This window comes from Odontesthes bonariensis, chromosome 22 (assembly GCF_027942865.1).
Source record: "Odontesthes bonariensis isolate fOdoBon6 chromosome 22, fOdoBon6.hap1, whole genome shotgun sequence".
NCBI classification, from domain to species: Eukaryota; Metazoa; Chordata; class Actinopteri; order Atheriniformes; family Atherinopsidae; genus Odontesthes; species Odontesthes bonariensis.
The window spans coordinates 3,319,654-3,333,852 of NC_134527.1; the positions used below are offsets into that span (position 1 = coordinate 3,319,654).

The window sequence follows — 14,199 nt, forward strand, 5'->3', positions numbered from 1 at the left end:
CTATATTCTGATTGGAATTCAAGTCACAAATGTATTTTTCCACGTGCACTACAAGCTGCAGCAGTTTTGGTTGGTTAACCAGTTTGTCACCTGGCTTCAGTGTGCTGTTAATGATCAGGCATGCAAACTTGCCACCTTTCGGCGAAATTCGCCGTTTTGAAATCAAAATGGGTCATTCTTCTGAATCGCGTAGATCCGAGGAGAAAAAAAAAAGGGGGGGGGGGGGTGAGCATGTCAACTAGCGAGTGGAACCGTGAACCTCAAAACTACACTTGACCTATCACCGCCGCTCTCTTCTCGTGACAACAAATGACTGACAAGAGTGGCGTGTGAGAGAAGCACTATCACCAATCAGAAGTGAGGAGGGCGAACGTTTTGCCCATTTGAGGAGGTCGTTTCATTCGTCGTGAGTTTATCAATGCAGAGTCCGGAGAGCTCTGCCACAGGTCGTATTTGAGAGTGCGACCCCCATCCCCTCGCTGTTCGCCCACACCCCCGTTGATGATGACAGCCTACAGGTGCACTCGTGTTCATCCAGTATGATGCACCATCAATCGAAGTTAAAAGGGGCACAATGTAGGATTACGTAGTGCTCGTGGCATGCATGTCTCAAAACTTACATTGTCATGAAAAAATGCCGTTTAACTAAGCTTGCCGCAAGAATGTTTTTCATGTTAGAGTGCCAGCTGTCGATACAAATTTGTCTCTGGCGGTACGTCAAGTGAATTGCTGATATAAGTTTTTCCCGTGGAGCTCGTTTGGCTCGGCATGCCAAAAGTTCACTTTCGTGGTTTAATGACAGCGGACCGTGAAAGTGGTCGGTAGAGTCATCGTTCAGGCTATTGCTAAGCATAGGCTGTCTTGGGGCAGTAATTAATTAAACGTTTAATCCTACATACTTGTAGTATCCCTTTAAGGACCATGGGACTAACTTTTTCGTTAAATTTAATGTAATTAAATGTATGATACTACAGTTAAATGCTTTTGAAGACCTGTGATGTTATATATCAAACACATAATAGTACAGTAAATGCAATTGATAGGCCTACTGTACCTATAAATTCATCTTTTATGCTGCACAGCTGTTCTCTACTTAATGCAAATGGGACATACTGTATATTTTATAATATATATTTTTTATAATTTACAACTTAATGCGTCTCATGTTTCCGCTTTTCCGCGCGTGCCGTGTGTCCGTGTACCCTTGTCACCTTTTTCACCCCTGACCAGTTTGCATGCCTGATGATAGTTCCCAGTAAAACTGACGTTTGCGGGCACCGTTGCACCGTTAGCAGCGAGATGCAGCCTCTGAGATCCAGTAAAAGTTGTTCTTTGTGTGCAGTGTGGAGGTGATCCGCCTGGGCCAGAGTAAATTCATCAACTGGGACCTGCAGATGTATTTTCCAGAAAAAGACACTCCAGCCAAGGTAAATTATGTGATTGAAAGAAAAATATATATATATAGATATTTATTAATTAATACCACTAAATTAGTGCCAAAGCTTTTAATCCCTTCTCCTTTGGGAGATTTTATTCATCTTCTTTAACAAGCTTTGAGCTGTAAAGAGGGTTCAGATTTGTTTGGCCCCGAGGCTTCATACTCAGAGTATTTTGTCATTATCTGAACATGTCTGAAGTTGTTGTGCAGAGTTGTAGAATATAAGTGGAGTTTACAGCTTTCACCAGCCAGTGTTTTAACTCCAATCATCCATGAATTCTTTCTCTAACTCCACACAGGCTCGGACCACCACCCTGAACGAGCAGCTCGGTCAGATCAAATACATCTTCTCGGACAAGACGGGAACTCTGACGCAGAACATTATGCAGTTCAAGAAGTGCACCATTGCTGGACGCAAATACGGTACTTTATGTGCTTTATGTTACCTAAACACATGGAAAAAGTTCAAGTGGAGCCGTTTAATTCGTAGAAAGAAGCCAAATGAGTGTCTGTTCCATCCTTATGCCGTATATAAAATGACTTATAGGACGAGTTGGTGAATCAAACCTGAGAAGATCTATTTCACACTTGTGAAATGGAACATAAGAAAGTCCTCTCCTTTCCAAAAGCAGTAACAACATTTCTGTATGTTTCTGACCTTAATATGCTGCATCTTAAAGGTTATTTCAGATCTCAAAGCTCACTCTTGAATAAAAAGCCAGTTTTAGATGGTTAATCGTTTCATCTACACGAGCGCTGGCATGTTTGCAGTGAGCTTACGGAAACTGAAGTGTTTTGTTGTCCACAAAGGCGTGTGCTGACGTCATCGTGTTGTGTGAAAAATGAGCCTCGATGGGGAAAACCCATGCGAGGAAAAGGAAGCTCTGAGCAGAACAAACAGGTTGTTTAAATAATGGGTAGAAAATGAGTTTGAATGCATCTGTGACGCAGTAAAGATGGAATTGTTGCTAACGGAAGCACTGTGACACTTCTGTCCCTTCTCTATCCACCTGTTTGTGCTGTTCGTTTCTATAGTTACACATCTGTGCTCCCTGTATTGTAGATCTGCAGCGTTTTCATTCCAGGTTTCTGCTTTCCTTCCACAGGCGATCCAACTACTGCGGAGGGTGTGTCGCTCGACCGAGGAAAGGTAAGCTATCGGACCATGACTTAAGAAGATATATTATATATATGTATGTATATATATATGTGTGTGTGTATATATATATGTGTGTGTGTATATATATATGTGTATGTGTATATATATATATGTATATATATATATGTATATATATATGTGTGTGTGTATATATATATATATGTGTGTGTGTGTATATATATATATATGTGTGTGTATATATATATATATATGTATGTGTGTATATATATATATATGTGTTTAAAAAAAAAGTATTTAATTTTTTTATAAATATAAAAAAAATTAAATACTGTTTTTTTTTTTTTTTTTTTTAAACGATATTTTAATCTGGAAACAAAATATCGATATATAATCGCAGTATCGATAAAATTGCTCAGCTCTAATTATTCTCATTTTATATATATATGAATAATTAGGGCTGAGCAATTTTATCGATACTGCGATTATATATCGATATTTTGTTTCCCGATTTAAAATATCGTTTAAAAAAAAGAGTTTTTTTTTTTTTTAATTTATTTTTATTTCTTGTTTTTTTTCTTTGTTTTTAAATTTAAAAACTTTATTGAAAAGTTAGACATTACAATTAGTGAAAACACAGAACATTAATATAATGCAATACAATGCCAGGGGGTCACATTATACAAAACAGTGACAAATTAGTTCATAAAAATGTTATAAAGTGCATAGCTCAGTGGTTTTGATGGCTTTTCTCTTTATACAGTGTTGGATTGTTGTAATATATTGGTTGCGCTCCTTCTCAAAAATTAAAAAAGATGGAATGAATATCGTGTATTGTATCGTGAGATTAAGTAGAGCTGGGTGTCATCTGCGTAGCGGTGGAAGTGAATATGATGAGCAGCGACACCCCTGTGCTGAAAATGTGTAAATGTGCTCCGGTAATTCTAAATAAAAAGGATTTCTTTGTTGCCTCCTAGCCGGTGGACTGGAGCTGGAACCACCATGCCGACAAAAAGTTCCAGTTCATGGATAATTACCTGGTTGCCCATGTCCGATCCCAGAAGGACAAAGATGCCCTGGAGTTCTTCAAACTGCTCTCCCTCTGCCACACGGTCATGGTGGACAACAAAGACGGTAATTCAAGGGGCAAAAGGGAAGAAAACCCCAAATGAAATCCATCAAAAATCAGCATTGGCCCATAACTGAAGTCTTTACTTGTGCATTTAATACTTTAGATTGGTTCAACAGCAGCTTTTAAAGCGTACGACTCTGTTCCCGTCTCTCAGGTGAGCTGGTGTATCAGGCCGCGTCTCCTGATGAAGGTGCCCTGGTGACGGCGGCCAGGAACTTCGGCTTCGTGTTTCTGTCCCGCACGCAGGACACCATCACCATCACGGAGATGGGGGACGAGAAGACCTACGAAATGCTGGCGCTGCTCGACTTCAACTCCGATCGCAAGCGCATGTCCATCATCTGTACGGACGCACACAAATAGTGTATCATAATCATCTGGTCCTCCCCAGCTTATAAAATGAGATGAATACAACCTTAGATGAGCAGCACACGGCATGTTACACTGTGTCATTATATATTTAACAAAAACTAAGCCGAAATGCAAAATTGGTGTGTGAAAATTGAAGTAAATTTTTAGATTTTGGCCCGTCTACTCCTTCAATATGTGTTCTTTCAACCTGCTATAAAGAAAACGTTGAAAACGTAAATTAAAATGTTTATTTCATCACATTTTGTTCACTCGCGGCAGTACGTTTCGCCCAAATTTACCAAAATGAATTCCCCTATTTAAATCTTTAAATGCCTTTTTTCTCAAAATCAGTTTTTTGTATTTTTCCAGTATCAATATCTCAGCCTATGGAGCACCTACTAACACCAAACTTTCCAGTTATACACTTAGCAGTATTCTGAAGATATTTACAGAAGGATTTGTTGATTAATCATTCCTGGCCTGACTTATGTGACATTATAATAAAAAAACATGGCGAAAATTGATGTTTTTTAGGCTACGGACAGTATATTTTTATTTACTAGGAAATTAAAGCAGATATCCTGAAATCCCTCTATAATTTTCTTTTAATTTTGTGTGTAAACAAAATGAAAAAATAATTTTGCACCTGGCTTCATCATATGTTCAGATCTATCTTCTGGAAATATATGCAAATGTGCGCATAATTAATGAGATAATGCATAAATTGCATAATTAAACATACACATTTCTAAAACTGACAGCAGCCAAGATTTATGGCTGAAAATCTTTGGACTTTACTGGATGTGGGATTTCAAATCCTCAAACCCTTCTGCTGTTTCTTGCCTTTCAGTGAAGTTTCCTGATGGCCGTATTCGTCTGTACTGTAAAGGAGCCGACACCGTCATTTATGAGCGACTTTCCCCCAACTCCAGACACAAGGACACCACCCAGGAAACTTTGGATGTGAGCTCGCGTGCTTTCGTTCTCTTTGCAGTCGTGTTTGTTGGTGCCGCACGCAGAAAGAAAACTGTATTTGTTCTTTTTGTGTGTGCGCTTTGAAGGTTTTTGCTAACGAGACCTTGAGGACGCTGTGCTTGTGCTACAAAGACATCAGTGCAAGCGAGTACGAGACCTGGTCCAGGCTTCACAAAGAAGCCCAGGTAGCCATGTACGACAGAGACGCCGCCCTGGACCGCGTGTACGAGCAGATCGAGAGCAACCTGATGGTGAGTGGACAGTCGTTTTACTTTAGTTTGTTAGAAAGTTCTTTTATGATTCATTTAACAAAAAGTAAACTTCAGTAAATGGGAAATAGAAGCACAGCACTGCTTTTTTTTTTTTTTTAAATATAAAGAAAACTGCACTGAGTTAAAAGGTTTAGTCAAGGAATAAAGAAAATATGCATTGTTGCATTTAATTTTTTAATTTAATTATATTTTTTCTTTTCTTTTTTTTTTAATATATTAATTTTATTAATTAAATTTTTATTTAATTTTTTTTATTTAATGTTTATTAATTTTATTTTTGTCTTTTTGTTTTATTTTTAATTTTTTTTTTTTTGTGCATAAAAACATTTGAATGTCTTGAATTTAGCTGATCGGAGCGACTGCTATTGAGGATAAGCTACAGGATGGAGTTCCAGAGACCATCGCTAAACTGGCAAAGGCTGACATCAAGATCTGGGTCCTGACCGGAGATAAGAAAGGTACCATCATCATCTCAGAATACAGGGTGGATCCAAAATGATGAAGGAACAGAGCTACGTTACAAGAATTCGTGACACGTTTTCCTCTTATTTGTCCTCAGAGACTGCAGAGAACATCGGATACTCCTGCTCACTTCTGACAGACGACATGGAGATCCACTATGGAGAAGATGTCAAGTGAGTCGATTAAACTCTGCCATCCCTACACGGTGCATGTACAGCCTCATTTCCATATACCTCTGTGTCCATGCGTGACTCAACTGGAGATCCATTCCTCCAGAATTTACTTGAATTTACTTTTGTGGGGGATTGTGGGTAGAGTCCACACTGTGCATCTCTAATTAAAATCATTTCTAAATGCTTAATCCAGTTTTTTTTAAGAGACTTTATTCTCATGTAGACAATCCCGGCACCCCAGCTCATCTGCCCCCCCTCCAGCTGTCAGTCCACCAATCTTTTGAGCGGTGAGAGTGGGAATCGAACTGCCAACCTTCCAGTTTTTGGACGACCCACTGAGCCGCGGCCGCCCAATATAACCGCATATTTTTCCCCCTTTCTTCCTCCTTCTCGGCCAGTATTTTTAATTTGGCCAGGATTTAATCAAAGTCCCGGTTTTTATTTGAGGATAAATGTAAAAGAAAAAACTAACCTGATGGAGCAAAGTCGTTTAAATTTTTCATGTTTCAACTTTAAACTGTCACCAAATGGAGACATTTTTAAATCCAGGTTAAAAACATTTCTGTTCTCATGTGTCTATGCATCAAATCTGCACGATATCTTTGAACTTATCTGGACTGTTGCTCGTTTTTAAATTCAATTAAATTATTTTGTTTCTTTTTATATTCTTTTATGTATTAATGCTTCTTCCACTCCCTGCTGCAATGCTTTTATTTTATGTGAAGCACTTTGAACTGTTTTGTGCATGAAATGTGCTACAAATAAACTTGATTTGATTTGTTGTTTTCTGTGTCTGCAGTGAGAAGCTGAGGATTCGTCAGACGAGAAGGAGAAATGAACCTCCTTCAACTTCTCGGCGCAACAAGAAACTTTCGGAGCCTTTCTTCCCCGGCTCCGGCAAAAACGCGCTCGTCATCACCGGAGGATGGCTGGTGAGACCCGTTCTGCACCGATAATCTGTCAGACTTTGGTTTTAGATTAATTCAAAGTGTTTCTGATGTCCGTCTCTGACCTCATTCTTACGAAACGATACGAGTGGAATGAATTCATATCGCATGTAGGCACATATTAGTGTTCAAACCGACATTTTTAACTGAATTTGTAAAAAATATAGGCTGTGTTCGAAACCACATACTGCAAACTACATACTACATACTTCCATACTACATACTTCCATACTACATACTCATCGATCAGACAGTATGCAGAGCGTTTACCCACAATGCATTGCGCTCCTGCCCAAGCCGAAATCAGCCGGCCTGAAGCTGATTTCTCTGTAAACTTTAGCAATATTTGAAACATTTTCAGGTGAGAAAGTAGTCGTTTAGATCCCCAACGTGTTGAAAACCTGACAAAATACCGGCTATTTACAATTTTGTTCACGCGAATTCGGCGCTACTAAAGCTAGCCGCAGTGAGCTAACGCACTTCCTGTTATTTTCACAAAATAAAATACCCGTTGCCTTTTATCATAGGGAAAGCCATTACCATACAATTGGTGCTTTTGTTTTGAAAACAGGAAGTGAACCTCCCCTCGTTGTAGCTAGCTTGAAACTGCCGTTTTGACAGGAAATGACGATCGGCGACGTCACGTTACGTTGCATCTTGGGTAGTTTGAGTATGAGTAGTAACCTCATGATGCATACCCAACATTTCAGAGAATCTGGTATGCATCCGGGAGCTTAAAAAAAGTTAAAGTTAGTAGGAGTAGTAGGCGGTTTTGAACACAGCCATATTTCACATTTCCCCATCTCTCATCAGTGAGTGCGGCGCCCCCTATGGGCCAGTCGCCACTATTCTGGACATATTAGCAAAGAACTGAAAAAAAAACTGCTAATAATATGTTAAACATGGCCAGTGATGTTGTTTCTTCAAACTCAAGATGGCTTTTTCATTTTTCTTCCGACAGAATGAGATTCTTTACGAAAAGAAGAAGAAGCGGCGCCGCCTCCGTCTTCGTCTTCGCCGCCTGGGAAAGCAACCTGCTCCCAGCAACCCGCAGGACGGCCAGCCGATGGACGACTTGGAGAAGGAGATGAGACAGGTAGGACTCAGCGCGTCGACCCGGAAGCTGCGCCGCGTTGCCGCGGTGATGTCAGACGGTGAAACGGGAATGCTCTTCCCCCGCAGGTGGACTTTGTGGACATGGCCTGTGAGTGCGAGTCGGTCATCTGCTGCCGTGTCACGCCGAAGCAAAAGGCCAACGTGGTGAGTTTGGTGAAGAAGTACAAGAAGGCCGTGACGCTGTCCATCGGAGACGGAGCGAACGACGTCAACATGATCAAGAGTAAGAGGCGGGGATGGGCCTGGTTCTGATGGGTTCTGCTTTGTGTCGGTTTCGCTCATGGGTCAATTGGGTATGACGCCCAGGGGAAAATGTTAATGTTTGTTTTTCTTTTTTATTTAAAAATGAATTTATGGAATTACTCTGTGTCAATTTATATTGATTATTCTATTATTTAATACATATAAATTAACTACAAATGAAATTCTGAACAACATAATCAATTGATCTAAGTATCATCTTCCCCAACACTTGTATCCCCTTTTGAAATGTGGTATCTCCCACGAGATGACGGAGCCTGGTGGTCAAAGCTGACGTTATTAGCGGGATTTGTTGTTTGCTAATTAATGTAAAATTTGAAAAGGAAGCAGAAAACTTTACATTTATTTATCACCAGCTAAAGGGTGATGATGGTCCAATGTTGCCCCAGCGGCGGAGGAAGGAGGACCAGGTAGTGAAGGCGGGATTCAGGCTGTTAGTCGCTAATGCTAAAGCTAATGGAGTCCATTGTTATGTTAGCGGGGTGTGAGTGAGACTGCATTAGCACACAGATAAGCTACATAGCAGACTTTTGTGGTGATTATTTGCTGGGTATGTATATTTGTTGATTTATTTATACTGTAGTCATGTGACTATAGTGACCTTGCCGTAGCTTAGCTTTAGCTGAATTGACGCCGCTGGTTTCGCTGCTCCTGTGAGCCCCCCCCTGATTCCTCTCCCCGTCCCCCTCCAGCTGCAGATATCGGCGTGGGCATCAGCGGTCAGGAGGGCATGCAGGCCGTCATGTCCAGCGACTACGCCTTCGCTCAGTTCCGGTACCTGCAGCGCCTCCTGCTCGTGCACGGACGCTGGTCCTACATCCGGATGTGCAAGTTCCTGCGTTTCTTCTTCTTCAAGAACTTCGCCTTTACTCTGGTCCACTTCTGGTACTCGTTCTTCAGTGGATACTCCTCACAGGTCAGCAGCTCTGAATACAGTTTGGTGTTCTTCTTCTTCCACCTCTGTTTTATATCAACTAGGGCTGGGCAACGATTAAAATGTTTAATCTAATTAATCACATGATTTCCCTGATTAATCACGATTAATAGCATTTGTACGCAAAATCCAAAAAATGAATCCAAAAGTAGTGTATAGCTTTTAGCATTTAGCTTTATTTTAAATGTGCTGCCATATGAATGAAAGTGCCATAACATTTGTTGTGCAAACACACTTTTAACATCAGCATCTTTCTGTAGTTTTTATGTAGAAGCCTCGCTCCACTGTCTGTTTCCTTGAATGACTTGCTGCTATCAGTTGTGCGTTTTGCCTTTAAGTGATATTTTAGACTGGAACTACTACGCTGAGAAGACAATTCAACTTGGCAGTGTTTACAGATGACTTTGGTTCTGTCGACTCCGCCGTCTGGAAGAACTTTAACATGAAAATGGCCGAGTAAAAGTTCCGTACCCTTCTCCATGTTTGGTGGATCCGCCGATTACTTTCTTTTCCTGTTCCACAGCAGCAGACTTTTACAAAATAAAAGCCTGTGAACAACAGACTTTTACAAAATAAAAGCCTGTGAGCGATAGGCTTTTACCATAATAAAATAAATAATAAAATGTACAGAGGCTATAGTCCTCGCCCAGCCCTAATATGAACAGAACGCCGGCTGCAGAGCAGGACTTTTCTTCGGCCGCTGAAGTTTGTCCTACATTCTTTCACTTTATGTTTAACTGTTTGGCTGCTAAATGTCACTACATCTTACTCACTGAATCTTTGAAATTGTCAGATCATCTCAGGGGAATCGCCTCCCAAAAGTCTGTAAAGTCGTTCTTCTTGTCTGGACTTCCTAAATGCTTCTGCGGTTGATGCTCAGTTTTTGTTCCGTTGGGTCGGGCTCATGTGATGCAGATTCATCCTTTTTGCACATTCGTTTACTCACGAATTACACTACAGTAAATTTTATATATATATATATATATATTTTACACTATAATAACTAGTTTCCTTTCTGCAGATTGCCTATGAAGACTGGTTTATCACACTCTACAATCTGGCTTACAGCAGCATGCCTGTTCTACTCGTTGGACTTCTTGACCAGGTACAAACTGGCGTTGTCATGGATACGGAGGGCAGGAACGCGGTATTTAGGATAAACTGAGGCTTAACTTTGCTAACTTGCCTCCTTCTCGTCCCTCTGCAGGACGTGAACGACAGGCTGAGCCTAAAGTTCCCCAAACTCTACGTGCCGGGCCAGCTGGGCACATTGTTCAACTACAAGAACTTCTTCATCAGCCTGTTCCACGGCATCTTCGTCTCGCTCATCATCTTCTTCATCCCGTACGGCGCCTTCCTGCAGACGATGGGGCAGGACGGGGAAGCTCCCTCAGACTATCAGTCCCTCGCCGTGGTAACGGCCTCGTCCCTGATCTTTACCGTCAACCTGCAGGTGGGTCGCAGCTTCGGGACTCAGAGCAGCCGGAGTTTCAGGGTTAAAGGAGGCCTTTAATGCCTTTAATGCCTTTAATGACGTTCTCTCACATCTCGCCTGTCAGATCTCTCTGGATACCTCCTACTGGACCTTTGTGAACTGCTTTGCGGTGTTGGGCAGCATTGCCATCTACTTTGGGATGATGTTTGACATCCACAGCGCAGGGATCCATGTCATCTTCCCCACAGTTTTCACCTTCACAGGTTAGTCAGCAGAGTTTCCTCTTATTAAAGAGAATAAAACGGCTGAAAATACTCCTGACAAAGAAACTGCGGTTCCTTTGAGCTTCGGCTCCATTCTCTGCTGCTCTTTTTGCTTGGTCTCGCCCCTTTTACCCAGAAGCACTTATTAGACAATCCAATATTTGTTCTGTATTAGTTCAACGCTTTCAGTTTGGTTACAACATCAGAGGTGGGCAGAGCAGCCAAAAATTGTACTCAAGTAAAAGTAAAAAGTAGCCATCCAATTAATTACTTGAGTAAGAGTTAAAAAGTGCTCATTGAAAAAACTACTCAAGTACTGAGTAACTGTTGAGTAACGTCTGATTTATTTGTTAACACAAGCATTCAATCAGACAGACAAAAATACTAAATAATCATCTTTAGGCAAATTAGAGTTCATCCAACTGATAAAATAAATTAAAATTAATTAATTTATTACAAAATAGCTTAAATTAAAAATAATCCAGGTAAATTCAAGAACTTCAATAAAAAATGAAAGAGACTTAGGAAATGTTTAAAACATATGTAACCCATATGTAACCTAAAAAACAAACATTCACCTATCCATGGGGGGAAAAACGAGTTTAGGAAACTTAGCGCTACATGTTTCCTCAAGTTAGATGTTGAGTTTCTGCTGAAATGTGCGTTTGTTTTGGTTGCCACAGAAGACACATAATGTAGCTGCTGTTTCTCACTCTTTGTAAGGTAAACATGCTTTCAGTATGAGGCCTCGTCTGCGTCTTCATTTCCCACCGTTGGTTCTGACATTTTTCATCTGTTTCTTTCTTTGTTTGCTACGACTGCTAATGCTAGCTTAACCATGTCAGAGTATTGACTGCAGTGGAGAAGAAGAAAGAAAAGCAGTTTCTTGCCACCTTGCAGCTGTATTCACGTGTGCATATTGTGCGTTTTTAGGTGCAGCGTCCAACGCTCTGCGCCAGCCGTACCTCTGGTTGACCGTCCTGCTGACGGTGGGCATCAGTCTGCTGCCCGTCATCTGCATCCAGTTCCTCTATAAAACCATTTGGCCCTCTGAGGGAGACGAGGTGAGACCCCCGGCTAATTCCCAGCCTCTTACAGAAAAAGGGGCTTCTAAAAAGATGGAAGATTTGGTGCTTGAAATATTGTAATTAGGGCTGGGCAACGATTAAAATGTTTAATTTAATTAATCACATGATTTCCCTGATTAATCACGATTAATCGCATTTGTACGCAGAATCCAAAAATGAATCCAAAAGTAGTGTGTAGCTTTTAGCATTTAGCTTTATTTTAAATGTGCTGCCATATGAATGAAAGTGCCATAACACTTTTTTACAGAATAAAAGCCTGTGAGCAGCAGACTTTTACAAAACAAAAGCCTGTGAGCAACAGACTTTTACAGATTAAAACCTTCGTTAATGCGCAATAAAATATTTATCGGCGTTAAATAATTAACGCCCGGCCCAAATTTTTAATAATCAAGCAGCAGAAATAAATAGCCTTACAATGAAACTGTTTAAACTACTACAGATGATGTGTTCTGTCCCTCTAAAATGGCAAAGGAAAAACGGTAAAACCGCATTTTTATTGCCTGCTTTTTTTCCCATAATGCATCAGATCCAGAGAAACCGGAAGAAGTACGAGATGGAGCTGGACGAGGAGGAGAAGAAGAAGAAGAAGAAGGAACCAACGGCCTTCCAGCGAGGCCGGCGTTCCCGCCGTTCCGCCTACGCCTTCTCCCACTCCCGCGGCTACGCCGACCTCATCTCGTCCGGGCAAAGCATCCGGCGGCGCCAGACCACCCACCACGGACCCCAGGACCGCATCAGGGAGCTCCCCCGGAGGGAGGCCGAGAACATCTGAGCGCCGAGGCGGAGCGAAGCGGCGGCCGAGGAGGTTTTTAGAACGTGGGAGCGGCGAGCTGAAAGGGCGAACATCAGAAACGCCCCTGAAGCTGCTCGGGTCATGTGACAGACGACTCTAACGGAGCGCTTTCCAAAGTCTGCAGCCTCCCGTTCACCTTCATGCACAGACTCCCTGTTCGCTACGCAAAAACAGAAGAAGAAGAAAAACTCACCGAAGAAACGACCGCCGTCTCTGGGGTTAGATGCCGCGCAGCTCCTGTGGGGCTCACAATGTTCTTTAGCTCAGGATTTTTTTAGATGAAAGCCTTATTTTTAGTAAGTTCACCACCTGATGTGCTGTTATTTAACGACTAAGTTTTAGCTTCGTGTCCACAGAAATCTATAAACGATATTCCACTTAATCCCGTCGGAACGAACCAGATGAGACTTTGTTTGAGCCCAAACATTAAGGTGGGACGAAGCTAAACTTGTTTTAATGTTTTATTCTAACCGGCGGTGGGGTGACGGACACCAGGCTTTAGGTGTTCAGCTGTTAAAGTGTCTTAATTTAAAAATAAGGTGCGTTTCTCCTGCTCTGCCCTGTCAAACCTGTCGTACTTAAGCACCAGTTCGAGTGGTATTGTCCTTTAAAATCTTCTGAACGGCTCCTTCTGTTGGTCCTGGACTTCACGTCCTGTTCTACGTTACATTCCCTCGTTCACAAACTTTTTTTTTACCATTTGTGGAATGAGAATTCAGCCGGTTGTAACAGCAGCTTTTGATTGCACCAGTCTCCTGTTTTCTTTCCATCCTTTTAAAAGTTCTTAAAAGCTAAATCACATGTTCCTTAAGTTAATTAAGATTTTCCGTTTGTTTTTTTTCTGTGTCTTTGGTTTGTTTACAGCTTACCTGAATGAGATGCTCGTCTTTTTGTCAGACCTGTTATCAGATGGAGGATATCTGGGAGACGGCATTGAGCCAAATGGATAATCGTTCTTATTCTGTTACTGATTCTTCTTCATGCTATTCTTACCGTATGTCTTTTATCGCTGAGTGAATGGTGGCAGGCGATCAACACTGCAGGTTGGTCTCTGTCACGTGATGCGGTTTTATCATGAGGTTATTAATAAAAGCCAGCGGCATATTTAAAACTCTGACTTTAGTCTCGTTTTTACGGCGCTGCAGGCACTGAATGTATCAACGGAAAGAGGAAACATTTTGGCTTCGAGAGCATAAAGTGTCAGAAAACATGGGCTGTGTTCAAAACCGCATACTACATACTTCCATAACTCTGTAAACTTTAGCAACATTTGAAACATTTTCAGGTGAGAAAGTAGTCGTTTAGATCCCCAACGTGTTGAAAACCTGACAAAATACCGGCTGTTTACAATTTTGTTCCCACGAATTCGGCGCTGCTAAAGCTAGCCGCAGTGAGCAACGCACTTCCGGTTATTTTCACAAAATAAAATACCCGTTGCCTTT

The 14,199-nt window shown here is 41.3% G+C and overlaps 1 protein-coding gene across 1 annotated transcript in view; it reads left to right on the plus strand.

Moving 5' to 3' along the window:
* atp8b1 (ATPase phospholipid transporting 8B1) overlaps nucleotides 1–13,868 on the plus strand; it is a 34,469-nt gene extending 20,601 nt beyond the window's left edge. The window contains exons 13-30 of the mRNA XM_075456123.1: nucleotides 1,343–1,427; nucleotides 1,738–1,861; nucleotides 2,545–2,588; nucleotides 3,533–3,689; nucleotides 3,842–4,030; nucleotides 4,889–5,001; nucleotides 5,100–5,264; nucleotides 5,632–5,743; nucleotides 5,845–5,920; nucleotides 6,720–6,852; nucleotides 7,829–7,963; nucleotides 8,050–8,206; nucleotides 8,937–9,160; nucleotides 10,200–10,283; nucleotides 10,386–10,631; nucleotides 10,738–10,876; nucleotides 11,810–11,940; nucleotides 12,491–13,868. Of these exons, the coding sequence (XP_075312238.1) occupies nucleotides 1,343–1,427; nucleotides 1,738–1,861; nucleotides 2,545–2,588; nucleotides 3,533–3,689; nucleotides 3,842–4,030; nucleotides 4,889–5,001; nucleotides 5,100–5,264; nucleotides 5,632–5,743; nucleotides 5,845–5,920; nucleotides 6,720–6,852; nucleotides 7,829–7,963; nucleotides 8,050–8,206; nucleotides 8,937–9,160; nucleotides 10,200–10,283; nucleotides 10,386–10,631; nucleotides 10,738–10,876; nucleotides 11,810–11,940; nucleotides 12,491–12,736 (2,560 nt within the window). The 3' untranslated portion in view covers nucleotides 12,737–13,868. The remainder of the gene's footprint in view (nucleotides 1–1,342; nucleotides 1,428–1,737; nucleotides 1,862–2,544; nucleotides 2,589–3,532; nucleotides 3,690–3,841; nucleotides 4,031–4,888; nucleotides 5,002–5,099; nucleotides 5,265–5,631; nucleotides 5,744–5,844; nucleotides 5,921–6,719; nucleotides 6,853–7,828; nucleotides 7,964–8,049; nucleotides 8,207–8,936; nucleotides 9,161–10,199; nucleotides 10,284–10,385; nucleotides 10,632–10,737; nucleotides 10,877–11,809; nucleotides 11,941–12,490) is intronic.
* The last annotated feature ends 331 nt before the right edge of the window (nucleotides 13,869–14,199 follow it).